The sequence below is a fragment of the Aplidium turbinatum genome, chromosome 4 (assembly GCF_918807975.1).
Source record: "Aplidium turbinatum chromosome 4, kaAplTurb1.1, whole genome shotgun sequence".
In the NCBI taxonomy this organism is placed as follows: Eukaryota; Metazoa; Chordata; class Ascidiacea; order Aplousobranchia; family Polyclinidae; genus Aplidium; species Aplidium turbinatum.
Genome location: NC_137475.1, coordinates 5,221,470 through 5,246,472, shown reverse-complemented (window position 1 = coordinate 5,246,472; position 25,003 = coordinate 5,221,470). Strand labels below are relative to the sequence as shown.

Genomic DNA, 25,003 nt, shown 5'->3' with positions numbered 1-25,003 from the left:
TTTCAGCCTTGATAAACTTTAGTATATCTTTCTTGTATGAATGGTAATTATTATGATTTATTTGCATCAGACCATTAGGTCCATTATTCACTAGGAAACAGGCAAACTAAAAACAATATACAATAATCGCAGTTAACACTTAACAGACAATGTTGTTGTGGGGAATTCAAGACCATCTGCTTTGTACATTCATGTATATCTGCTTTGTACTGCGACGGTTTTATGAACTGTTTTACAGGATTCTCTTTATCTTCTAACTTCAAATGGCGGCTTTTGCTTGATCCATAGACATGATTTGAGCTGCCAATTCAAATATATTGTTGAACCTGAGGATAGAGTTTGGTTCTGTGAAAATGGTCCGAGATCGATATCTCCTGTCCCGAAAGAAGTAAGTTATAGATACCTTGAAGTAGGTTTTGTTTCTTAACTAGACTTTCAAAAGTTGTTTAATTTGATTGTTAAACAGTAGGCTTAGTACTGTACTCAGTACAGTGTATTAAGACAGCACGTGTTTTATATTTTAGTTTTTGAAATATTTAAAATCACACTTTGGCTTTTTCAAATCGCTTTCTATTAGCTTCATTTTCTATCAGAAATAACCAGGTTAACCACTTTGGTAAAATTGGATCATGGCTAGAAGTTGTTGTAGAAAACGTTTAGTTTTGGAAATGTTATGAAACAGCTTGATGCTTGATCCTTGTTTCCATTGGCTTCTTCACCCACTTCTCTTTCATTGACCACTTGAGAGTCTGTTGGCCCCCAGTTTAAGAACCATTAGGTTAGAGTTCGTCACCCCAGCATCTTTTTTCAACTCCTAATTGATCACCTTGTGTCCAGGAAGCTTACTTGTTCAAGAGTTACGTGGTTGGCGACACGGGGTTCGTTCCATCATCGTCTGTCAAAGTCAGACCTACCAAACGGCACTTGATAACTTTTGGCAAGTCCTTACCCTTCAATCCGGTCAAAGAAACTGCTCCAGGTGATGGAAATAGTTATTTTATCCTTTGTTTGATACATAATAGTTTGTCATTCAACATTAATGGTTGCATTGTAATACATGCTGTTTATCATATTTGAGCTGAATAATTTCACAAATTCGGTCTATTTGATATTATGGTCGACCAGGATACTGTTTTTGAACCTTTACGATGAGTTTGTCGTAGCTGGACCTCGCCTGTCGTTGCTTCATCTGGTCCATTTATGCATACAATTTAAAAGAGCAAAAATACTTTTTGAATAATAATTCAGCCATCCATTCAAGGTTCCAAAGAGGCTTTCCCAGCCCTGGATATATATTTTCCATTAGTGATATGCATAATTTTTGGAAGAGGAAACAAAAATGTAAATTTACAGTTTTTAGAATATTGAAAATATCTCTGGTTGTCTTATGCTTATTCGTCATATCATCTCATCACTGTCGCTAACTATCATTGACTTCGACTTGTTTAGACAAGGAGCATCTTGAAATGTCTCAGCTTCTTTTGGGAGATAAATTCATGGTCTCACGAAGCGACAAAGGACAGGTTTTCTTCGCTGGTAAAGCAGATGCATTGGGCCTAAAGGTAAATTGTTGTTGGTTGATTTGCATATTATAATCTGCCTCTGCCGCTAACCGTTCGGAAGTTTGCTTGTAACCAGTAGCACTGACAGGGGGCGGGATAATTTTAGCCGGAAAACATGAAAAAACGAAAGCGCATTGAATACATTGCGTTTTTCTTGTAAATATCTTGATTTGTGGTCCAAGGGTCTGATTGGTGCTGGTGCCTACACAGTACACACCCTACATATTTTTTCAACGGCCCTGCTTGCAGCTATTGCAATTTGTGGAATATATTTTCTTCCATCTATTTGCTATTCGGCTTTCTTACAAACCCACTTCAGGCTTATGAATTCTGCTACAATGAAATAACAAGTGGTTTTGTTGCGGCATATAGCACTGATCTGTCGGTATCTTTGTTTTACTTTAATATTTAGTAACTGAACGAGCAGGTTGTTACAGCCTAGAACCAACAAAAATCTTATAACTAATATGTGAAAGGTTTCTAAGATAGTTTTTCAGATAGTTAGACAGCGGTTGTAATGTGGTTTTGAAACTCTTTACATCCCCCAAAAGCGTTTTCTATTCCTGTTGTGCGTGTTAGCACACCGAGCAATCGATTAAACCCACACTAAACTCATCTTATGCTCAGGGAAAGCATAAAAAGACTACCAGCCCCGAACTTCTTCCTCTCCCCACGACTAACAAAATAACCCACATCGCTGTGGCGTCCGATGGCGGCCACGCGATTCTCATATCGGAAACAGGAGAGGTTTACTTCACTGGGACAGCACATAGAGGAGAAGATGGGGAAGCATGTATGTTTGTTTCTGTTTTAACTGTTCTTAGAGTATTGTAGAAACAACTTGAAGTTTATTTGATTGTAGTGACGTAGTGGTTGGCAACAATGGCATGACAACATCCAGGCATGGACCGAACTCAATTTTGCGACACTGGACGAGCTAGTTCAAAACTGTGACTCATGGAGGCAGATAACCCATGTTGATGCACAATCTGCTTCAGGCGGAGATGACGACTGTATAATGTATCATATATGGTGATTGGAAAACTCGCCGTCGATGCTGAAAAACCGGGTTTGATTCTCGCATCGATTAGCTGCCATTTTTTTTACTTAGCTTTCAAAGCTATAGCCGGACGACCGTATGGCGACATTGAAAGGCACTGACCACAACCTAGGCCCTTAACCCAGTCAATTCCTCTGCTTTCAGAGATGAGGTTGCTCAAATTTTTATCTGTGTCAGGACATATTTCACCGAGTTAGTACCAATTAACTCTCTTGCTTATGAAGATGGCAGAGCGGGTTAGGCGCTCGCTTTCCAATTATGTGTTTCTAGTTTGACTCTCAGCTTCAGCTGGTAGTTGAAAAACACCGCTCACCTCTACCCAGGGTGTAATAAATTGGGTGGGCGCAGTTGATGAAAGAAGGCCGCCGAGAGAAAGGAACTGGCCACCCTGCTCTCGTCAGTGTCGAAGGCCGAATATAATGAGAAGCTAATATTATTTCTCGAAGCTTCAAATCAAGTATGCGACTAATGTACCTTTTTACTAAGGAATATACTGCATGCAATGGTCATGAATGACAAGGTGGTGTAGCAATAAACGGACTCTGCAGTTCTCGAATTCATTTTGAATCATGTTCTTCATAGAAACCACCAAAACAATATGTAAATCTCAACACCAGGTTCACAGATCTTCTTAGACATTTAGACACTAGATCTTCAGAAACATTCAACTACAGATTACCTTTTTAATAACTCTTCCATTCACAGCTAAAAGTCGTCGGCAACCACCTCAAAAAGCGAAACTGATGAAATGTATGAACGGGAAAATAGCTGTGGGTGGTTATTGTAACTCGGGCACGAGCGCTCTGATCACAGATGAAGGAAAGCTTTACTTATTCGGAAAGGACTCAGGCCAAGCTGACAACAAAACCGGTAAACTGTCCAGATTCGCGCTTCCACTACTATAATTGGCAACTTTACGCGTTATCTGAAAAACCATGCCAACTTTAAATTTTGGGTAACAACTGTAACATTAGACAACCTGAGCCATTGAAACTCAAGTAACTGCATAGACGCAATACGAGATATCTTTGTTGTAGTTAACTCGTCACTTTTACAGGACTTGTTTCTGCTCTAAACGACGTCCACGTGGCACAAGTTGCCTTAGGGAAGGCTCACGTTGTGGTTTCGTCCAACGACGGCCGGATATGGACGGCAGGGGTAAACAATCGAGGACAGTGCGGGCGTCAGGAGGGAGTCATGTCAATTACCCAGAGGATCGCCGAAGTTGAGCTTGAAAAAGACGGTGAGGCTTTGTTTCCTTTTTTGTTCAAAAGTTGTTGCCAGTATTCTTTTCTTAAAAATATTTTTTAGGCTGTTGTCTTTGCGGTTCAGTCGGTTCGAAACGCACCCAAAACATTTTTGTTGCTACCATTCATGTTGTTATTTCTGTGTAAGACTGAACACTAATAAAATAGGGTTAGTATATTCCACTACCCTGCAAGGTGGTAAATTTATAAAACAAGCTATCAAAGTTTATTTAAAAACAAGCTGTGACGCTCGAGTTTCCTTGTCGAAGTAAAACGAGAGGAAAAAACTTTTGCAATACGGGAACAAAAGACGTAAAACCGTGCACTATGTGATGAGTTTCTTTCGTTTGTTTCCCGTTGTAATGCTCCCTTTTCCATCAGTGTCCATGCCTGAAGATAAATCCATGGAAGATCCCTTGGGCTCCATCGCTCTTCCGTCCCGGGATGCCCCAATCGCCCCCATCTGCAGCCCGGATAAGCACAAATGGAAGAAGGAAGTTTGCCTCATATGCGCTGTATGCTGCGAATGCACGGGCTACGGGTCAGGCTGCGTCAACTCTTCCATCGATGGCAGATACCCGGGAATGTAAGTTTCTGTTTGAAATCTTGTATGATGATACACGCCCACGAACTAGCATGGATGATTTTTCTTTCATAGCAAACTGCTTCGTTCAATGCAATGGTAAAAGTGAAAAGTCTTAGGCGGAAAAACGGCTTTGTATTCTCAAGCCCGAAGCACAGGCAACATTGCAATGTAAAGTTGTACCCTGTACAGTGTACAGTGTTTCAAAGATAAGAACAGGGTGAAAAGAGAGTTATCGTGTGGCCGTGAGAGCCTTGTCAGTGACGTATTACACGGAGCTAAATTTATCATTGTATCCCTCCAGGCCGTGTGGGTGTGGAGCAGGATGGTCTGGATGCTCTGAGTGTGGATGCTGCCGGACTTGCGCTGGAGAAATTGATGGGAATGCTGATGGAAAGCGAAGAGGTACCAGGAACACACGGCGTGTTTGCCTGCTTTGTAATTAGCAAAAATGTCATTCGAAATAAAGAGGCCTAGTTTCCAGTCGTTGTGCTCGTAGATTGATGTTTTGTAGCAAGTTTGCTTTCCTATGGTCGTTTCATTTTCTAGCAAATGTAACAATATAATTGCGTGTACTGAGTGATGAGAAATTTCTTGGAAAATTATTTCCATTCTTACAATTGATAAATCGGGTATTTGGTTTCAGCTACTTATTGATGTAACTTTCCTGTGTTCACTAAACTCTCTTTTTTTCGAAGATGAGTTCCAGTCTGGCTCTTCTCCGGATCCGGAAATGCAGCCACTGGGTGGTGATCCCTCTTCCCCATTCCTCAACAAACTGGCCTTGCTCTTGCATCAGAAGAATATGAAGAAAAGTGGCAATTCACTTGCAAGAGAAAACAAAAGTGAGACATTTCTTAAATTATTGTGCATTAACCATAGAGAGACAACATTGCAATACAAAAAATGCAAAAACAATAGTTTGTGTCTGTGCTAGCCATTGCCATGTGTTTTAGTATCAAAATAGAAGATTGAAATAGAAGTTTTGATACTTTTCTCTGTTCATTGGCATGCCGGTATACAACACATGTATCGCGCATGCTGTCGGATGCGTTTTTCATCCAGACAAATAATGGCAAAAGATATGATGAAATAAGTCATTTTTTTATTCTGATTCCTTAACAGCTTTTCCAAATATCCCAACAGGCCCAAGCAAAGACGTATTGAAAGAAGCGAACAAGATGATGCTGCTGTCGTTGCTTCAAATCAGTCTACCAAAGGAACTAAGCGCTTCAAGGAAACCTATTAAGGTAACATCTGTGATGTGGAAAGCATCTTTTGACCCCATAGTCGATTCTAATATCGCAGTGAATTCGTTTGTTATCTATAACCGCTAAGTTATTTTTGTTTTAATTTTTTCCATTTAACCTTATCATTTTTATTGGTAGCAACTGACTTTGGTATTTTGCAGCCTTCCTTGTTGTGCGAATTACATTTTTGTTGGTGTTAGTCATAATTATATTTCGCCGACAAAATCAAACAAACTAAAATATTACCTCGACCCATCTTGACCAAGAATCGAACTTAGACCATTAGAACCAAGGCAAAGATGCTAACCACTGCGACACTTAACTTGAAAAAAAACAAAGAAATGTTCAAGTTGAAAGTAATTACATAAGTTGGAACACATCTGTCTATCAATTGACAGCTAACACAAACGTCAATCAAGTATATGTGCATTGATTGACAGCAGACAATTCTAGTTTAGCCCATACAGCAAACCAGTCATCTTTTACATTGATTCAACGTCTGCAGACGTTGAATCAATATAAAAGATGACTGGTTTGCTATATGGGGTATCGATTATGTGACAAAACATGAAAGCACAACAAATCAAATGCACTGAATAATACTTTTACCTGTGTACAAACATTAAATCAACGAATCGTCAATACTTAAAGTTTGAACTAAAATCTTTATATTCCGTAACACAGATAGCTTGTGGTGACCATCATACTGTGGCACTAGCTGACAATGGATCCGTTTGTGTCTTCGGGAAGAATAATCACGGTCAGCTTGGCTTAGGTGACACAGCAAACCGGTACGCTGTATGCACTGTATTTTGTTTTTTCTCTGCCGTGGCTATTTCGTTTTCATATGAGCCTGAACAAAAGCGTTGATCTCTCAGTTGAAATAAAGCGTATAATTTGCAAAGTTGCTCGTTGTTCACAGTATACTTAAGTGGGCCTGGTTGATCTCCTAGCTGTGGATGTAGGTCGATACAACCAAAACTGTTCTCACCCATGCACGGCTAATGTATTGCAGGTTACATATCATCTTGTTACCGCTTGCCTGACTACCTTGTCTGTTCATTGCCGTGCGTGCTGTCTTGGTACATTAGAGCTGGCGCTTTTTAATCAGCATTTTGTCGTATTCGGGTTTACGCAGGGTGGTTGATGGTATTGCTACAAAAATTAAATATATTCTAAATGAAGCATAAGTGCTCAATGCCAAGCAGAGCGAATTACATCAAATGCAATGACTACACAAACAGCAAAAATCCGTCACTTTTACGTTCAACGTCTGCAGACGTTGAATCAATGTAAAAGTGATGGATTATGCTGTTTGTGTAGTCACTGCATTTGGTGTATATTCTAAATGTTTTTGTTCCTAAGACGTTGTTGTTTTCAGAAACTCTCCAAAGTTATTAAAGCTCCCCTACAAAGTGACAGAGATATCGTGCGGTAGCCACCATACATTGTTTCTAACCGACAACGGACTTGTTTATGGATGTGGCAGCAATGATGTGAGTGTGTTTTCCAAGCATCTCTTTTATCATTAATTATTTTGATTCTGTTATTGCTTTTTTATAGCCTAACTGTTTTGATTTTTGTTGAAAATATGTCTTTTAAAGACACCGCCATCTGATTTGTCTCATATTTCGTACCGCCTTTGGTGACTTTGAACATTGCCAACAGATTGTGGTTTGAGCATTCTTTTAAACGCGTTTTGTGGAGCGTTTATGGTTGTCTATATTTTTAAATGTTTATGTGAATATTGATAAAAAAAAACTCCGTACCACATATTTGCACTTGTTTCCAAAAGAAACGAAGCATATCTGATGGTTCAGATAAAAATCTGTTGTTAACCTGCAATCTTTGCCTTCCAACCATGTTTTCGTGTGGTTTTGTTCGTCGTATCCAGGCATACACCGGTGGTTGAAGGTTTAGATTAAATAGACGGGAAGGCAAGGTAGCCAAGCCAATCTTCGTGTCCACCTTCTGGCAAGCCTTTACTGTATGTGTCTTGCCAAAGACACAGCCGCATGGTTTTGAGCGGTGCCAAACCGGCGCCGTTTCGAGCGTCGTTCCAGGACTCTTACCACTCGGCAGTGCAGATGACTTTGTGTGGTGTTAATCCACCTTCTTATGTGTCTCCCAATATAGCATGGCCAACTTGGAGAGGCTGAAGATTCCAAAAGTAAAGATGTTCTTATTCCGCGCCTGATCTTGCCATTTCAAAAGTCGGCCCAGCAAACTGTGCCTCGTGTGTCTTGGATTTGTGCCAGCCAAACATCCACTTTTGTCAAGTATGAGGAGGTATGTTGCTATTCTTTTGAAATCGTCACGTTCCATCTCGTGCCATTACAGGTCACGTGACATCACGTAAAGTAACGTTACGCTACGTAGGTAACGCAATTTGACGTTACGTCAATCCAGTGGGCTTGTTCTGCTACGCCAATCTCTGCATGTTTTATTTCAAGGTCCTATTGAGTGCTGACCAACTGAAGCAGGCGAAGATATTTGGGGACAGTTCTTTCATTGGGATCAGCTACAAGCCTGACAACGATAGCATGGTATGAAGTTAAAAGCTTCAGTCACCGAGTCAGTTCTATATACATTGATTCCACGTTTGCCGACGTTGAATCAATGTGGAAAAAGATTGATTTGCAGGCTGAGGTGTCAAAATAAAATGATGTGATACAAAAATTGATTTTTAGCGTGTATTTGAAATCAAGCATGTGTTTGGAACTTGGTGAAAAAAGAAAACACTCACCGTCACCGTACGCTGCCTGCACCTTTGCAAGGTTATGAAGCTGAACGTATACTTTGCATTCACTTGTATTCTGATGTTGGTTTTGTAAGTTAAAGTAATCTTACAATACCTAGATGTTCTTTTTATTGTCTATCTTTATGTTCTGGTAGATAAAGTGACGTGCGACAGCACATGACCTAGTTGGGACTCGAACAAACAAACTATGGCCGAATTAAGCTCATTTTTATAAATATGTATAACTCGACTCAAGATATCAATCGCTAGAGTTTCATTTTATCATTCACAGCTCACCATGCTGTTCAAACCAGACATCAAAATCCGTGATTTTTACATTGCAGAGATGGATATGTCACTTTTACAATCTGCAGACATTGAATCAATGCAAAAAGACGGATTTTGCTGTCTGGGAAGTAGCAAGCATAACTTTTTAACTTGATTTCAACGTCACCTAAAGTTAAAGTGACGTAGAAACGGCAATTTCTGCTGGTCATTTACTTCTTATCTTCCAGGGTCCTCAGTTGCTGCTGATGGATCAGCTTACCTCCCAGTGTCTCCACTTCAGCAAGGGCTGCATCAACTTGCCGGAGAATTCCCAAGTTTGCGTGGACACCTCGCATAACATCTTGTGGAGGTAATAACTGTTTCCAAGCTTAGCACGTCAAACCGGAAATTTTCGACTGCCTTCAATAATGCCACTCCAATCAACTTGCCTTGTTACGGTGTTGTTGGATGGAATTGAACACGCATAAGCTTGGCGTGTGAAAATCAGCAATAACCAGTGTTTTTTCAAAAGAATGCTTTCTTGTGGCTACATTCCATCACGCACTTTTATTACTCAAAAAGTGAAGGGCTTATTGCTTGCCTAAATGAGAATCTGAACACCTTTTTGTAATCATAAAAAAGTGGTTGTGTGCTCGATGAAAAGAGGTGTCTGGGTAATTGTTGTTTCGTTTCAGCTTAACCCTAAAATCACAACTTTATTATTTTTGCTAAGCGTGAAGATTTTTGTGCATAGTTCTGCGAAATATCTGTTTACATTAAAAAATGCAGACATGTTACTTTGCGTAAACTGATTAGATGATCTTTGACGCGATTGTTCAAGCGTGACCGTGCGTTTGTTTTTTGTAGTTTCAACGCTTCTGATTGGTCGGTTCAATCGTTCATGCTGTGTGGAGCCAATGAGCATACCGCGAATGAAGATTACCCCTTTTCCCCACAAGTTAGTGTGTTTTATTTTGAAATATTTTTCAAGTGAACATTGGGTTGGTAGAGTAGGCTGGGAGATGCAATTAAGCCAATCTAAGTGCCCACCTTCAAGCAGGCCGTCTTGTCTTTTCGCTTTCAATTTTTGCCCCTGATCGGTGTCAAACCGGGTCCCTCCGGACGTCGACCATGTAATGAGCTGGTGACCACACTTGAATGATAATATTGGAAAGCGACCTTCTAAGTCACATTGTTGCGATACTTATTTTGTCGTCTGATAACGGATACCTTATCAAAATCACTTGTCCTTTTGTGTGCGTTCTAGCGTATGTTTAATGGTGTGAAGTTACTAATATTAGACTGAAAGTGTAATACGTACCATCGTGTTTCAGAAAATGTCCATTTGCTGAGTGTATAACATGGTTTGCGCAAACATGAAATAAGAACTTTTAGATCTATTTATTGACGTTACATGCATTTGCATCCAGCTTGCCATCCCTCTCCGTCATGGTTCACTAACCACCCGCACCAAGGCCGGTTTGAACCTGTTATCGTGTTTGAACGCCTTGGTCACTAGGTGTCCACACGGAGCAAACACCAGCGGAAGTGACGAAAAAGAAAGCGCCGAAACGAGGTGGGTGACTTGTGTCACTATTGAGTTTGAAATACCATGTTATACTTTGATTTAGAATTGTTATTTCTGAAGAATAAGTTTTTGTGTTGTATCAATGCTATGTCTATTCGAGTACAGTAATATCACATTTTTTTCATTAAATAGAACTGACATAGATATATTTTGACCTTTTGTGGGTTTTTGTTTTAATAAATTGCAGCGGGAAATCGACCAAGCAGCCAGGGAAGTCTGTCGAGCACACCGCGGATGAATACAACTCTGTATGTCGATTCAAAAGTAAGTTTTTGTCATTTTGAGTTCATCTTCCTCATTATCAGTGCTGCCAGTTCAATAAATTTAATCGAATATTGTGCAGACGTAAAACGTCCTAATTTCCTTACCTCGATCTCCATATAGTCTTATACAAGAACGTACACGGCCGTACTATGCTTTAAAGCGGTGGTTGTGAAAATGTGAAAAGCTACGCTAAAACATATTTAGTTTTAATGTGTTTTCCTAAATCAATGCTTTCACAAACCTCTTTTGTATCCCAGGTTGGGAACCATTGCTTTAAAATTGTAGCTTAATTGTTTTGCCACGCCTACTCAATCGACCAATCATACAGGTCACGGAGGTGGGTGGGGCTACTCTGTTCACTCAACCGAAGCCATTCGCTTCATGACCGACACAGACATTATGTTGGGTGGTATTGGCGTGTTCGGAGGCCGGGGGGAATACAGTGTAAGTGTAGCTGTGTACGAAGAAGCTGGTGAATCCGAGTCACAAGGAGATGGAACCCAGATGGTGGAAACTGATCGTATACCATACGAGTGCGGATTCAGGTAGAAAGTGTTCGAATTTTTCGTCGCGTAAACGTTTCTGTTTCGAAATGTCGCTTTTATACATTCATTAAATTAGTTTGATGATAAAACAAACATGAAATTTATAGTAAAATTTCTTACATTAACATATTTTAATTTTTTTTTAAATACTGAAAAATTACAGAACTAATAACCTGCTTGGGTGTTATACGGTACTGTATATGAGAAGTTTGTTATGTCTCCGAAAGAGGTTTGAGTTTGTGTACGTCGGATTTAAAAACTACAAAGACACTTTTCTAACAGTCAGTGCAGGATACACTTCAATTCCAAACGAATGTTTGTCTTTACAGTTAGTTAGATAGTGCACGGTTTTACGTCCTTTGTTCCCCGTATTGCGGTAGTTAGACGTCAGCAAATTTCGATCTGTGCTCAGCAATAAAGCGTAAAGTCTTTATGGTTGTAAAGTCTAACAAGTCTTGTTTCTCTTATATTTAGTATTACATCATATATAATTTTGGTAAAGAGGTAATGTTTTTTAACCATAGACAAATAAAATCGAACAACCAGACGGCATTTAACAAAATAACATGAAAATAAACTAAAACATTACAAACGTTTTCGGCCATACTCATGTTAGCCCTTTCTGTGGTTAAGGTTTTATTTGTCTACATCGTACATATTACATAATAATATACCATTATAGAGTATAGACAATGCACTATATATCGCATTGCCGCGCGTTGTGTTCTCTGGCCGATCATCGATGCCGATTTGACACCCATCGATAGCACGGTACAGCGTCTTGAAAACACAGATATACTTGAAAGTGGGCAATTGGGCATGCTATTTGACATCTACTTAATTAAAAGCTTCAGCTAAGATTTATGAGCCTAGATACGATAAAAGTATAATTGAATTTGATTTTTTCCCAGAGAGAAGTTCCATGTGCTTTTCACTGATCCGGTCTCCATCTCAGGAGGCCAATGGTACACGATCACCTGCAAGGTGTCAGGGCCATCTAGTGACTGTGGCTCGCACGGGGAGCAGCATGTGTTGGCCAGTGACAAGTAAGTACAACTTTATACGGTTTTTAACCGTTTGCAGTGCAATTTTTTAAAACTACGTTGACAAATATACAAATTGCATCATTACATAATTACAAATATACGTTGCATTACGTTAAGACAACTCTTCAAGTATTTATCAAAAAAAGGAAAAATTGTTACTGCTGACTCAGCGTAATGTGTCATTGATTGTAGATTGAAACATGGCTGCCTACAGATACGGCCTGATTTGTCACATTTTGCAGAAAGTTCAAGATTTTGCCAACTTTGGGCGAATGTTTAAATGAATTTTTCTAAAAATTATATTTTTTCCCCTTTATTGTTTTCCCCAGATGACACAATAGGTTTTAACATCCTCAGATGTTGAAAAACAATGACAATTGGAATTCGAAGATTTTAGTCAGACTGTTAATTTTCAATAACGGTCTGATTCAGCGTTTTTCAACTTATTTTTTTCTCATTTGCTACTGCTTCCCCAAGGCAACAAAAAGCTTTTATATCATTAAGAGACAACAAAAAGTAAAAACATCTCAGAAAATGTCAGTTAACTGAAAAACTAGCAGTAGCGGTAATCAAAATCTGCAAAATGTGACAAATCAGGCCGCATCTCCAGGTGGCCATGATTGAAGTTATTGTTATTCATCTTTCGTCTGTCACAGCTGAACGCAAACCACTCCTGTCTTTTGGTGGTTGAGTGCTGATTTATATTTTGAAAATAATCAAATTTATACGTTAATGTTTCGTCCAACAGCGTCAAGTTTGTGTTCCGGAGATCGAAGCGATCGAACAATGGCACGGACGTATCGGCCGGCCAGATACCGGAGCTACTGTACGCTCTCCCCTCCCAGACCCCCTCAGTCGAGACTGAGACGTTTGTCAAACCCAAGAATCTCGCCCCTGTACAGACGCTTTCAAAGGAGTTCTACATGTCGTTTTCTGAGGTAGTTTCCTTAAACCTAGGGGGCTAGGGGTTAGTAACAACTTTTTCATGGTGTTTGCAAAGGAAGCCATCTTGTTTATTAGGAACAATTCAAAATGAATTTATTCACTTAACTTTTCCGCATGCTTGTTTGTGGCAATATCGTTTTATTATGTAAGCTTGTAATGATGATCCATAACTTCGACGACTCTTTGTTGAAAGAACTAGTGTAAACACCACATAGGGAAGTTGAACTTGTAGAGAAGGAAACTCACATAAAGACTTACAATGTATTTTCCACACAGGGTGTCTTCGACTCTTTGCCGTATGTTCTGGAATGGGCTCGTACGTCATTATTTGTTGACGTCAGCAAGAAGTCGAGTCGCTACGATGAGTCGCACGGAGTTGTGGATATGGTGCGCGAGAGGATTGTCTCCGACGCGATATCCAACCTCTCTTTCGTCATCTCGGTTTGTCTTCGGCTTCTTCGAGTCGCCATCTTGCAATCCACGCCCAGCATCGGTAATTTGTAAACAAGTCTCTTTTAAACTTACAAAACCAAGCAACAAAATGGCATTTGCCATGTTACGGAAGAAACGCAGTCCATTCGTTTTTGCGTATACATTGTAATGAAATGCATGCGCGTGATGTTGATTTTAGAAACACCACCTACTACATTCATCATGTGGTTCACGTCATGTATTTGAAAGACTGATTTGTTATTTGAAAGACTGAAAGACCGATGGATCATGTCGGCTGCGTAGCCGAGTGGTGAGAACGTCTGCGCGACGTTCGAAAGGACGTGGGTTCGACACCGCTCCAGAGCACACGGCTGTGTCTCGGCAAAGACACTTAATGGCAAGCCAAAATAAAGGAAGCAGCTGACTAGAAGACTATATGTCACTTCGCTGCTTCCTGTCGTCTGTTGTATCGCAGTGTTACGTATGTTATCGCAATTGGCGCAAATAAAAACACGATTATTATTATTATTATTGATTTACATTTGCTTACATTGCATTTGCGGCTTAGTTGCTTGGTTTCGTTTTGGTTTCATGGCCCAACAACGGCCTTTCTTTCAAAATTTTATGATCAGTAGTTTTCTAAAGCTCGCCACAGGGCTAAGTTTTGAAGGGAGAAACATTTCTTTACGCTTCAGTGTGGTTCTCTCACCGTTGAAGGCAATGGCTGGTTTGCACTATCTCAAGCTCGTCCCCAGATCCCGACGAACGCTTAGTTCTTTAGTAGACCTGAATTGGTTCTTTGAGCCTTGTGGTGTCAGTCACTCTGATTTTGAGCGATTTCTTTACATTAATTTGCGTTTTTATCGTGAGTGAGCGCAGTCTTCATGCAACCGAATCACTCTGTAAACTCGCACATGATCGCTAAAAACGCAGTAAACTTATCGTGGCTGTATACGACTTCAGATCATAGTTAGCATGTCATTCATAGTTCCCAACCTCAAACTCTACAACGCTAATCTTATTGTAGCTAACCTGCGTGTACCTTGTTAGGGGCAAGCCAGCACATATACGGGTACATATCGCAATGCAATGGCCTGGTCGAAGCTATACTGACCGATGGAGAAATCGATGCTGCTCTTAACGATGGTAAGGCTTTTTCATTGGCTGGTGTTTCTTGGGATAATAATTATTTATTAATTTTAAACCTATTTGGTTATATTTTAATCTTAGTTTAAAAGCGGTCGCTTCGACTCCTTTCGGGTGCGTCTTACAAGACACTTAGTGACATACTTAAAAGGACACAACGATTAGCTTCCTAGCGTTCTTGTCTGTTCAGTCGATATTTAAAGCATTATTTTGATGAAACAATTTTGATCCAATACAGAAACTCTTCTGCAACTACGTAAAATCTACACACATGGTTTCCTTTTTGTTTTTGAACGTTATTTTCAATCTATACGTCGACGACGAGCACCCGGTTCTAACCGTTGTGATCTCAGTCACTTTAAACTTGATTAAAGATTCAATGATCAATGCATCGATTGTGTCCGCAGCTTTGTTGATGCCCAACCCCGACCGAGAGCTCGTGGTTTCCTCCGCTGTTGCTATGGTGGCCGAGTGTCATGCAATCATGATGGAGTGCATGGAGGTCTTCCATCCGTCTCCTCCTCAAAAGTGGAGCTGTCTTCACCGGACCTTGGAGAACTACACGAACGTAAATGGGCTAGTTAGTGGCATCTGTTCCTGGGATGGCACCTACTTTGTCATAAGTTTCTGAATTATAAATCTCTTTTGTTGTTTTACTTGTATAGAGTTGGGTACTTTACTCCCACAAGAACCAGTGTTTAATCGTTCCCGGCTATTTTATGTTACGAGCATGATCCAGCACGAACGATTATTTTAGGTTGTTTTAACGTTACTTTTACTTGAATTTTTAAACAAAAAATTGTTTTCGCACAAGTATCATTTTTGAGTTGACTTAAAATTAAAAGATTCATCAACTTTTCTCCCCCCAGGCCACTACCTCCAACAAAGGGCGCATGGGCCGCTTGCTGGTTGCAGTGCTAGATTCTCTTTGCCAGCCCAGTACCGACCTTGTCCAGTGCCTTCCTCTCTTCCCGAGGACATTCTCCAACCTGGAAAGTATTACGTCACCAAGCGCCGACCAAGGTAGCAGCAAATATTTTGATTTTTTTACCATTAACATTTCCGCGGCAGCGCCAATATGCGATGTAATTCGCACGGCAACTAACACGAAAAAAGATAAAAACCCTTGCGAGGTCTTGAAGCGTGTTACCAAATTCTTTGTGTAATTAAACCAATGTATGTCGCTTAGGTGGCTGCGAAAACTTACATGTTTTTGCTGAAAGTCTAGTCCATTTTCGTTCTGCACTGTCTTTATTTGCACTCACTGGTTTCGTTTTCGTTCTGCACCGTCTTTATTTGCACTCACTGGTTTTGGCGGTATTTGTTCAGTTCTTGCCATATAAAGCAAAAAAGTAAAATTGAGGTATGTGCGTAGCTTTCCAAAGTAAAGACTGCAGCATTTAGTTGTGCACAGTGCGGCTGAAAATGCGTTATTTTAACTTAAAAACTCTATTGAAACAGCTTAGTTTACTAAACTAAATTGGCATATTTTGCAAAAACTTGATGCAACATCATAACCACAACATAAACTTAATCATCAACAACATTAAACAACGTAATCCTTGCAGGGTTATGCGAATCACCCGCCACGCTGGAAAAGGCAGGTTTTTACGAGGTGGCCTATGCGTTGGTTGAAATCGCCTGCACTCCCGCCCACTCAGCAGCCAACATGGAAGATGGCCTTCTGCTAACCAATCACATCGCATCCGACGAAGCACAGACGACGGTATGTGAATGTAATTCCACTGTCATTAGCGCTATTGTATTGGTTCATGCGGAAGTAGCTTATTTTTTTTAATTGCGTGCAATTTCCTTTATTGCTGTTTCTCGTTTCGTTTTTTCGTTTTGGTTTTTAGTTTCAGTTTTAACTTTTTTTTGTTTTTCTGACCGTCACAACGAAAAACAATATTTGCCAAACATAGCAGAGGTCTAGAAAAAGGTAGAAGCGACAAACGCCGAGGTTTTAACATGCTTGATACCAAAACATAACAATCAGTTTAAAGTATGGTACGGTCGCGACACCTTTTGTTGCAGTTTCGTCGTTGATGTTTTTATTTAAGTTTTTGTCGTTATTTTTAGGTTGAGTTTAAAAACGTCATGATACCCTAGCTAGAAAAATGCGTCCCTCTACAATAGTCTACATTGTAGAGGGGTAGAGTTGGTTCCCAAACTATGGGTCGCAAAGGGTCAAAATTTGAGTCGTGCCTGGACGATCCAATTTGCCAAAATGAGATGGAAAAAAATTGATAAAAAAAGAATGATAGAGTCGCGAAATTGTTTATAAAGGTTATCTGTGTCTTGGGTCTCGAGATGTTCGCCAAGTCCAGATTTAAATCGCACATTTACTAATCTGTGAACCACTGCTTGGCAATGTAACCAACGAAATTGTTGAACGCAACACACACTGACACACACGCGATGGATACAGTACTACATTAAAACTCTATTGTCACTATCATACCCTATTAACTCTTCATCTCCCACTAACTCTTCATCTATGTGCTTCCAGTTTTCAAGGCTTCTCTTGTTTCCTGACAAGTCCTTGATCACCAGCGCGTGCAAATTGTTATCCTCCCTTACCAACGACCTAGCCTACAGGGCATCCGACACAACTTCCCTGAATACGGCTCCGAAAGAGGAAAAAGTCCTCTGCTCTGTGATGAGGTACCTGCATTGCAACTAAAGTGTAGTTTCTCTTTATTTGGTATCGGTTAAACACAAACTTATTGTTGGCGTTAAATTGTTTGGATTTAGTATATTTCATAAAGTATTGAAGACTGTGGCGAATATTATCTTGTGGCATCAGATATCTCTTTCATACCAGCACAATTAAACAAATACCCCTAAATGGGCTAACATTCCCCCACATGCCCTCTCCCTACCAGCTCATAAAGGTTTTTTACTTTGACCTTGCAGGTTTGACCGCACGGACAACAGCAGACCTTGGAACAGTGGAAATGGCTGTCCAGACAGCGTCTGCTTCTCTGTGGACACTGATGGAGTTTTCATCTGTAGCTTCGGTGTATATGGCGGCGGCAAGGGGGAACACAGATTCGAACTCAAGTTCTTGAAACAGGTTGACGCTTGACACCTAACGAGGCTGTGCTATGTAAACTTGGTGTTCTTGTGCTGTGTTTATCTTATGTATTGTGATTCTTTTATGCTCTGTGCTCTTTTGGTGGTTTTCCTATCATACAATCTTTTTATGCTGTGTTCCAGGACTAGGAGCGACGGCTATAAAATGGGTTCTTAGATTGCCATGCCACGATCTTCTCTAGTGAAAAGAGTCTATTTCATTTTGATTGACAGCTTGAGAAAAATTATGAAAAGAAAAGCCGGCAGGCTGAAGTTGTTTAATTTTTTTATTACCATCCCGTTGCTCTACCTGGTGCAATGAACTACTTGGCATTTTCAACGTAATTGTGATCTGCACCTGTGGTTAACTTTATTTAGCACCGACTGTGTTTGGGAGAAGATTTTTTTTCTTCTGGTTTTAGTCAGAATTGATGCTCACAACTCTATCTTGTTTTCAGCCTGAATCATCTCGCAGAGACTTTTCGCTTTGGGATACTCTTGAGAAGGTGAAAGGCAGCTACTCAGCTAAAGACTGTGCTGCTGATCACATCTACCACATCAAACTGAAGAAGCCTTTCCTAATAAACGTAAGAACATTGATGCTTTTAACCATAGACTCCTTAACTTAAGGAGTTTATGCTTTTAACACAATAGTTAAGACGAGAGCTTTCTCGGAACCTCAATGTTGAAGTGGTGTCACTACCCAGACAGCAAAGCAACCGTTTTTTTACATTAATTCAACGTCTGCAGACGTTGAATTAATGTAAAAAACGGTTGCTTTGCTGTCTGGGTAGTTGCTACATGGCAATAATTATTTTCGATTTGCGTACGTTATCGCAACGTATAGCAGTCGAAATCACAGCACGACGCGTGATAGCGCGGGAGCAGATGCATCACAACAGAAAGCAAGGAAGACAATTTACCTATCCACCACCAATGATGTCTTGTGGGACACAGAACTTATAATTCCATGAGCGGTTGGTAGCCGCTGTCGCCATTTTAAAGTTTAGACATAACCTAACATGAGGATTCCTTATAAAGCCGATAATACCTGTTTCGTCGAATTTTGGTTGAGTTCAAATTGAAGTGATTGTTTATTTTGTGTTGTTGCTTGGTTTGATGTGTTTTCTGTGCTCAGAAACACCAACGGAATTGTGTTGTGTGTTTGCTGTTAAACAAAACGTTACTTTTCAGAAACACCAACTCTACAGCGTTGTGCTGTGCAACCGTGGTGAGCAGACTTACTGCGGTGAAGGTGGAAAGTCCACGGTTCCATCTCCGGACGGGGTGACCTTCACTTTCTCACACTCGGACCAAAGCAAGAACGGCACTGCAGTGTTGCGAGGCCAGATTCCTTGCATTGTATACCAAAGGTTTGTCTGATAAAGTTGATAGTAAAATATGTTTACTTAACCTTTCAGTAGTTTTTTGCATTGTTTCAACGTTGTTAGATGCATAAACAATCTCAATATCTGTGTTCTGGGCAGTTTTTCTACATTTTTCTTTTTACACTTTAGTTGAAAAGTTACCATCAAAACTTAAAAAACAAACGAAAAAGGAACATTTTTACAGATCTTCCCCAGTCGATGATCTCCCGGCTTCCCCCAGCGACAAGTGGATAGGGACGGCAACCACCCCTGCGACAGCAGGACTGGCCTATCAGGGGCACGCCCTTAATATCCTGGCACTCGTCACAGAATCCGCAGTCGATATCTTCAACAGCGTGACCTCAGACGACGTGTCAAAGGTCAAAGGTGATGTGACATTTAACCCGGAAGAGGTTGAAGACTTTGAAGAGGTTGAGAATGGTGAAGAAGATGCTAAAGAACCGGATCCATGCTCCCGTGCCGGAACAAGTGTAGAAATGTTGAGGAACTTGAAGATCAAGCAACGTGACCGGGCCAAGAAAGTCCTCGGAACAGAATTGGTTACCATTCTTTTACCAGAAATATATTTCCATATTGGTGAGCAGCTGTTGTAAATGCAGTGATTGATGTAAAAAAGAACAAGCAGTTGTTGTATAAAATTGTAAATATTAACGTTATGATAACATTTCTAAGGCTCTACACATTCACTTCAGACCAATTTTTTTCACGGTTGCCATATTGACGAAGAATTAGCATGCGACTTAACATTGAAAGCTTCCCTGGTTTGGTCAAGTAGAACGGCACAAATTTAACCAGATTACCGCCAGCTAACCTTTAGAAAAAAGAAACTAAACAACGACCACGCATTTGGGAGTTATCTGTCTTCTGAAAAGAAGTTTTTTGCATTTTTTTATAGGGTTGTACGAGTACAAATATGTAGCGCTTAAAATGTCACTTCAAGTGCAACCGAACTTATTGTTATACCTCCACACAACTGCCCATACTTAGCTTCATATCAAAGACTCTCAATCTGAGAATAAGGCTTTGGGCTGGTTGAGTGGTTAAGACACTGTCAACCATGCGTCTCTGGTTCGATACCCAGCTAAGATGCGAGTCAAAAAACACCGCTCACCACTGCCCATGGTGTAATTAATGAGCGTAGTTGCTGAAAGAAAGGTGGTCACAAGATACTTGATAAGTGGCGAGGGTCTCATAAAACGAGAAGCTTGGTACTTTCTTGACATTGGGCAATCCTTTTTCGTTTAAGAACCAACGTTTGCACGAAAAGATTTATTTTTATTGAACAAAACTTAAATATTTGACAGGTGTTCTGGCGAGCGAAAACCCTCATTGTGCTGTCGAAGTGTTGGAGTTCATCCGCAGTATCTTGCTTCCTTTGATAAATGTACAGCAGCTGTCCTCGCCCGCTTATAAGGAAGATGGTAAGACCTTCAATCTTGTCGTGGAGAGCAGCCACCCATACAAACAAGCCACCGTGGAATCATACAAGGTGATATTTCTTGTTGATATAGAGCAATTTGTAGCAAAAATTTTGAAAAATCCATTCCCATAATGCTGAGTGGGAACGAGATTTAGCGCCACATCCATAAGGTTGTTGGTGGCCTGACAGAGCATCGAACCAACGTTGGACGACTCAGTACCAGACATTCTATCCACTAGACCAATATGAACCACACATAGCGCGTTCTAGTAAATGTCTTCTTTCTTTAGGCGTCTTTCCCTCCTTCTGTGAAGTGGATGCTCGTAGAATTTTCCTCCAAGTCCCAGACCGGACAAGTTGAAGACTTCCTGCAGTTGTACCTCACCAAGCCAGGCCAAAAGGTAAGTTTAGGTTCATTTCTATCATTCGTTTACCAACTTTGTTTTGGGGTTTCAGTAGAGGATTGGTATGGGTTTTTATTCTCAATCTGCGAAAGCTTTCTCAGAAGCGTAATTTTTTATATTTTATTTGAACGACCTGTAGAGACTTCAAACCACTAACGCAGTCTTGATCTACAAAGTTGACAATTCCAAGTTTCCCCTTGTGTTTGAAATGTAGGGCGGTGGATGGCCCATCCACCACCTGCGAGTGTATGAACAATTTTAAACTAACTTTTCAACTGCACGACCGTACGCCGAGAGATGGAAAGCTTCCAACATTGTTTATTAGTTGTCTGTCATATCGGTGGCAACCTTAGCCCATTCGTGCTCTCTTATCTTTTCATTTGAATTATCTTTAACTTTTCCTCTTACAGAATGGCGACCAGAAGGCGTTCCCAGTTTTGAACAAGATGAGCCAAGATAAGAATTGGCCACAGGAGGCGCTCCTGTTACCAGGTGATGCAGTGTAGTATTTACATCGCCTTTAAGACGGCTACGAAGACAAACCTAATATTCAATCTAATCCAATGGCGTTTTCATAGTGTTCTTTAGCGCGACCAGACAGGTATCGAACACAGATCTACTGACCATGTAGCACGCTACGTTACTGGGTGACGTAAGCATCGAATATGCTATCTCGGTTAAGTGTCACGTGATTCTCTCCTTTGTTTTATTTAAAAGCTAACAAATCTTGTAGCACATGAGTCGTTGCCATCAAGCATGGGAATGCAGTTTGACTAGTTAGAAGTATCTAAGTTTATTGTATATTAACAATTTAACGACAAGACAGAAACAATCATCCATGCAGCTTATAATTGGAATATTTGGTCTAATTATTTATCTGAGGCCGTCGATGCCTGGTTCAGGCAAAGTAATTGAAGAAGAAGAAGTTTATTGTCTGTTTTATACTCAGGCAATGAACTAGTCTTCTCATTGGAGACAGCATCTGACTACACGAACAGCCGGGACCAAAAACCCCACCTTTTCTATGGGTTCAGATGTGTGGTAACAGGTAAGCCTGGAAGGCTCGGGGTTTTGTGATTGCTCATTGCTCAAACAGACGTTGCAAGTTCTTCAAGCTGTTAAATCTTTCTTTTATGCCGATTCAGCGTTGTTATGCATTAACTCTCGTTAAAAGTTCATGAGTCACGTCAGACATTAATTCGTTTCCAGATAGTAAAATTCTTCATTTTATATTGAGTCAACGTTGATTTAATGTCAAAAGGACCAAATTAGATAAATTAAACTTTAGGTGACACTGATTAAACACAACAAGGGTTAGATGTGGATTTGAACTTATATTTGCAAACTGAGCGTGATGCTTTTTTCATCATATATTCAATATCTGAAAGAATAGACGTGGTAGTAAAAATCTGATTGTCCATTTGGATTCATCTGCCGAATTTATCCTGAAACGCTCTTCAGGCTGTCAAATACAAAACTTTTGTTGCCCAGTGTATATAATTCGTCCATTCCTTTCAGGATACGAGATCGCTCCTCTGAGCGAGGATCACGATGGCTCGCATCTCGTTAATGTCCTGGTAAACACTGCAGGACTAGCATCCACTCTCCTAATGAAGGTCCACCAACAACTGTGGCTAGGTAGGTTCCCAATTGTCCTTGACAACCGTCTGGGAACCTTTTAACCAGTTGTGGGAATTCTTTATACTTTGTCTACCCGATTTCAACTGTTGTGTGAAAGCAAAAACTAAAAAGTTTGTGTGTTCCATGCATTGCTGTTTCGATGTCCTTGAATGCATTAAATTTTTTTACCTGTATTGTTTATTTTGTCGTTTTATTTCGTAATTAAACCTTTTTGGAACTTTTCATATCAAACTTCGATGTTGCATCTTGTCCAATGCCATTGCTTTATATTACTTGATCCTTCAAATGACGTCATAACGAGTAAGTTTTTGAACGTTAATTTGTTGCCCAAAACTCCGCCACATTGGACCCCAGGAATTTCGTAAATCAAAAATATAAAACATCCCATTGTTTATGGTGCAGGAAAATGTTATTGTCTGATTAAAATTTTCAAATATGTCTTCAAGACGACGAGAACACTGCGCCACCTTCCGGCGAAAGCAATCAAGATAAGATTGAACATTTGAATGCGATAGAGAGCTCGGCTGCGGTTACACTTGAGCGGCATTCAGCGCTCTTCCTACCCGGGCTTCACCTCGATTTTTTCCCGAGCTCGTCGCAAGGGTTGAACGGGAATCTCCCGATCAGCGAAGGATCGAAAGAAAAATTATTTCTTCAAGATTTTGTCTCAGCTGCTGAAGACACCACTGGAGGGCGCCTTGCCAGGTTAGCGTTTTTCGCGCCAATATGTCAACTTGTCTGCAAGATGACAGAATCGCCCACACAGAAGTGGTTGTGAATAATATACAAGCGTTGTTTGATGCTGTTGTCATTTTAACACGAATCAGGAAGTACCAGCTGTAACATGCGATACGCTAATCAATGAGGAAAGACAAAAAATCTTTAAGATTTAAAACCGTCACGAAACTGGGTGATGGATTTCATGTCTGTAGCATGCAAGGTTATAAATCTATTGTTTCCTGCATTGCTTCTCTATATCTTCTCTTAAACAGGGCAACAGTCTGTTGTTATGACATTGATGCAACGTTTGCAGACGTTTGATGGACTGATTTACTAGTTAGGGTTTCCATTTTCTAATTAATTATTCCATGTCGTTTTTTCCCTTTTGCAATAGTTTATAACGTTAAAATAACGGTTTATTCCCATCCAGATGGCTCCAGCCAGATCCTTACATCGATCCGAAGCAGTGCTTGCTTCACCTCAATACGAAGTCATTGGTTCACACTCTCCCCGCCTCCGTAACCATAATAACTCGCGACCAGTACGGCAAGCCAGCATACGTGCCCACGCTCAAGGTCGAGCTGTCTGCCAAGCCCCAACCTTCTGCGCACGTCAATTTGACAGAAGCCAATCGGTTTGGTGAGTGGGTCATATAATTCAGGGGTTCTCAACCGGGGTAAATCACATGGGAGATCAACTCTGGTAAATCACATGGGGTTCTTACCTGGGGTAAATTATATAGGGTTTCTAACCTAGGAGAGGCTAACTAACCCATGAGGATAAATCACCTGTATCAGGAGTGTGAATTTTATGAAACGATGGAGCATGGTCTATGTAAAAGTGCTTTTAACTAGTCTTCTACAAGTCAGCAGTTGTGAACCGAACAAGCGAATGAACAATTTCTCATCCAGCTTCAAATTTTTTGAAATTTTAGTGGCAGTAATTTTGTTAGTAGAGCAAAACAGCTTTTATTTGTGGTAGCAGTGGTGAACCTGTTTTAATCCGGTGATGTTCCCATTACCGAGGGTGGCCGGATCAAGAAAAAAAATTATATTGTCCTTTTCTTGATGTGCGGTTATACTTTCAGCTGCGGATTCCCTTCCTTCGAGAGACCCTAGTCCCGTGTTCGAAACCCGGTACGAGGCTACAAAGTATAAGGAATCCCGGTACCACACCATCACAATGATGCGTCCATACAAGGAGTACTCGTTTGAAGAGCTACGCATCGCTTACCCCTTGAAACGAACCTTGAAGACAGAAAATATATTGGTTGCCCACGTCAGCAAAGGCAAGGATTCTCATCAAATACTGTTATTTCTTATATGATGAAGACTGTTTGCGAGACCTCGCTAAACCGACATTATAGGACGAATTGAGGTAGGTCTGATTAGCGGTGTTTTACTACAGTGCATGACATTGTTGCAATGTATTCACGCAGGTACATACAGAGCGACTTGGATTCCATCCTTAGCCGCGTCTTACACTCTTCAAGTTACTTTGGATCAGCAACTGAGAGGTCCACGTCAGTTGGTATCTGTTGCGGATGCTCCCCTTGGAAGCACAGAAATTCCTGCCAAGCCGGCAGACCTTGAGTGCAGGCTGCTGAGGTTTGCCACAGAGAACAGCAGAGGTCTGCGCATACGAAGTAGCCCCACTCTACAGAGCACTCAGGTGAGCAAA

At 40.6% G+C, this 25,003-nt stretch overlaps 1 protein-coding gene across 1 annotated transcript in view; it reads left to right on the top strand.

The window, feature by feature from the left end:
• Positions 1-25,003, top strand: part of LOC145768851 (E3 ubiquitin-protein ligase MYCBP2-like) — a 72,583-nt gene that overhangs the window by 7,577 nt on the left and 40,003 nt on the right. Inside the window, exons 10-50 of the mRNA XM_082580457.1 lie at positions 239-388; positions 838-979; positions 1,450-1,562; positions 2,190-2,355; positions 3,328-3,492; positions 3,680-3,865; positions 4,251-4,455; positions 4,757-4,857; positions 5,151-5,297; positions 5,599-5,702; positions 6,387-6,493; positions 7,084-7,198; positions 7,839-7,991; positions 8,156-8,248; positions 8,958-9,079; positions 9,577-9,667; positions 10,140-10,285; positions 10,485-10,561; positions 10,890-11,106; positions 12,018-12,152; positions 12,901-13,090; positions 13,374-13,590; positions 14,580-14,675; positions 15,083-15,243; positions 15,545-15,698; positions 16,244-16,401; positions 17,185-17,339; positions 17,592-17,751; positions 18,209-18,337; positions 18,945-19,123; positions 19,323-19,548; positions 19,633-19,714; positions 20,443-20,627; positions 20,849-20,959; positions 21,373-21,454; positions 21,912-22,010; positions 22,481-22,600; positions 23,050-23,308; positions 23,754-23,962; positions 24,411-24,611; positions 24,762-24,994. Of these exons, the coding sequence (XP_082436583.1) occupies positions 239-388; positions 838-979; positions 1,450-1,562; positions 2,190-2,355; positions 3,328-3,492; positions 3,680-3,865; positions 4,251-4,455; positions 4,757-4,857; positions 5,151-5,297; positions 5,599-5,702; positions 6,387-6,493; positions 7,084-7,198; positions 7,839-7,991; positions 8,156-8,248; positions 8,958-9,079; positions 9,577-9,667; positions 10,140-10,285; positions 10,485-10,561; positions 10,890-11,106; positions 12,018-12,152; positions 12,901-13,090; positions 13,374-13,590; positions 14,580-14,675; positions 15,083-15,243; positions 15,545-15,698; positions 16,244-16,401; positions 17,185-17,339; positions 17,592-17,751; positions 18,209-18,337; positions 18,945-19,123; positions 19,323-19,548; positions 19,633-19,714; positions 20,443-20,627; positions 20,849-20,959; positions 21,373-21,454; positions 21,912-22,010; positions 22,481-22,600; positions 23,050-23,308; positions 23,754-23,962; positions 24,411-24,611; positions 24,762-24,994 (6,141 nt within the window). The remainder of the gene's footprint in view (positions 1-238; positions 389-837; positions 980-1,449; positions 1,563-2,189; positions 2,356-3,327; positions 3,493-3,679; positions 3,866-4,250; positions 4,456-4,756; positions 4,858-5,150; positions 5,298-5,598; positions 5,703-6,386; positions 6,494-7,083; positions 7,199-7,838; positions 7,992-8,155; positions 8,249-8,957; positions 9,080-9,576; positions 9,668-10,139; positions 10,286-10,484; positions 10,562-10,889; positions 11,107-12,017; positions 12,153-12,900; positions 13,091-13,373; positions 13,591-14,579; positions 14,676-15,082; positions 15,244-15,544; positions 15,699-16,243; positions 16,402-17,184; positions 17,340-17,591; positions 17,752-18,208; positions 18,338-18,944; positions 19,124-19,322; positions 19,549-19,632; positions 19,715-20,442; positions 20,628-20,848; positions 20,960-21,372; positions 21,455-21,911; positions 22,011-22,480; positions 22,601-23,049; positions 23,309-23,753; positions 23,963-24,410; positions 24,612-24,761; positions 24,995-25,003) is intronic.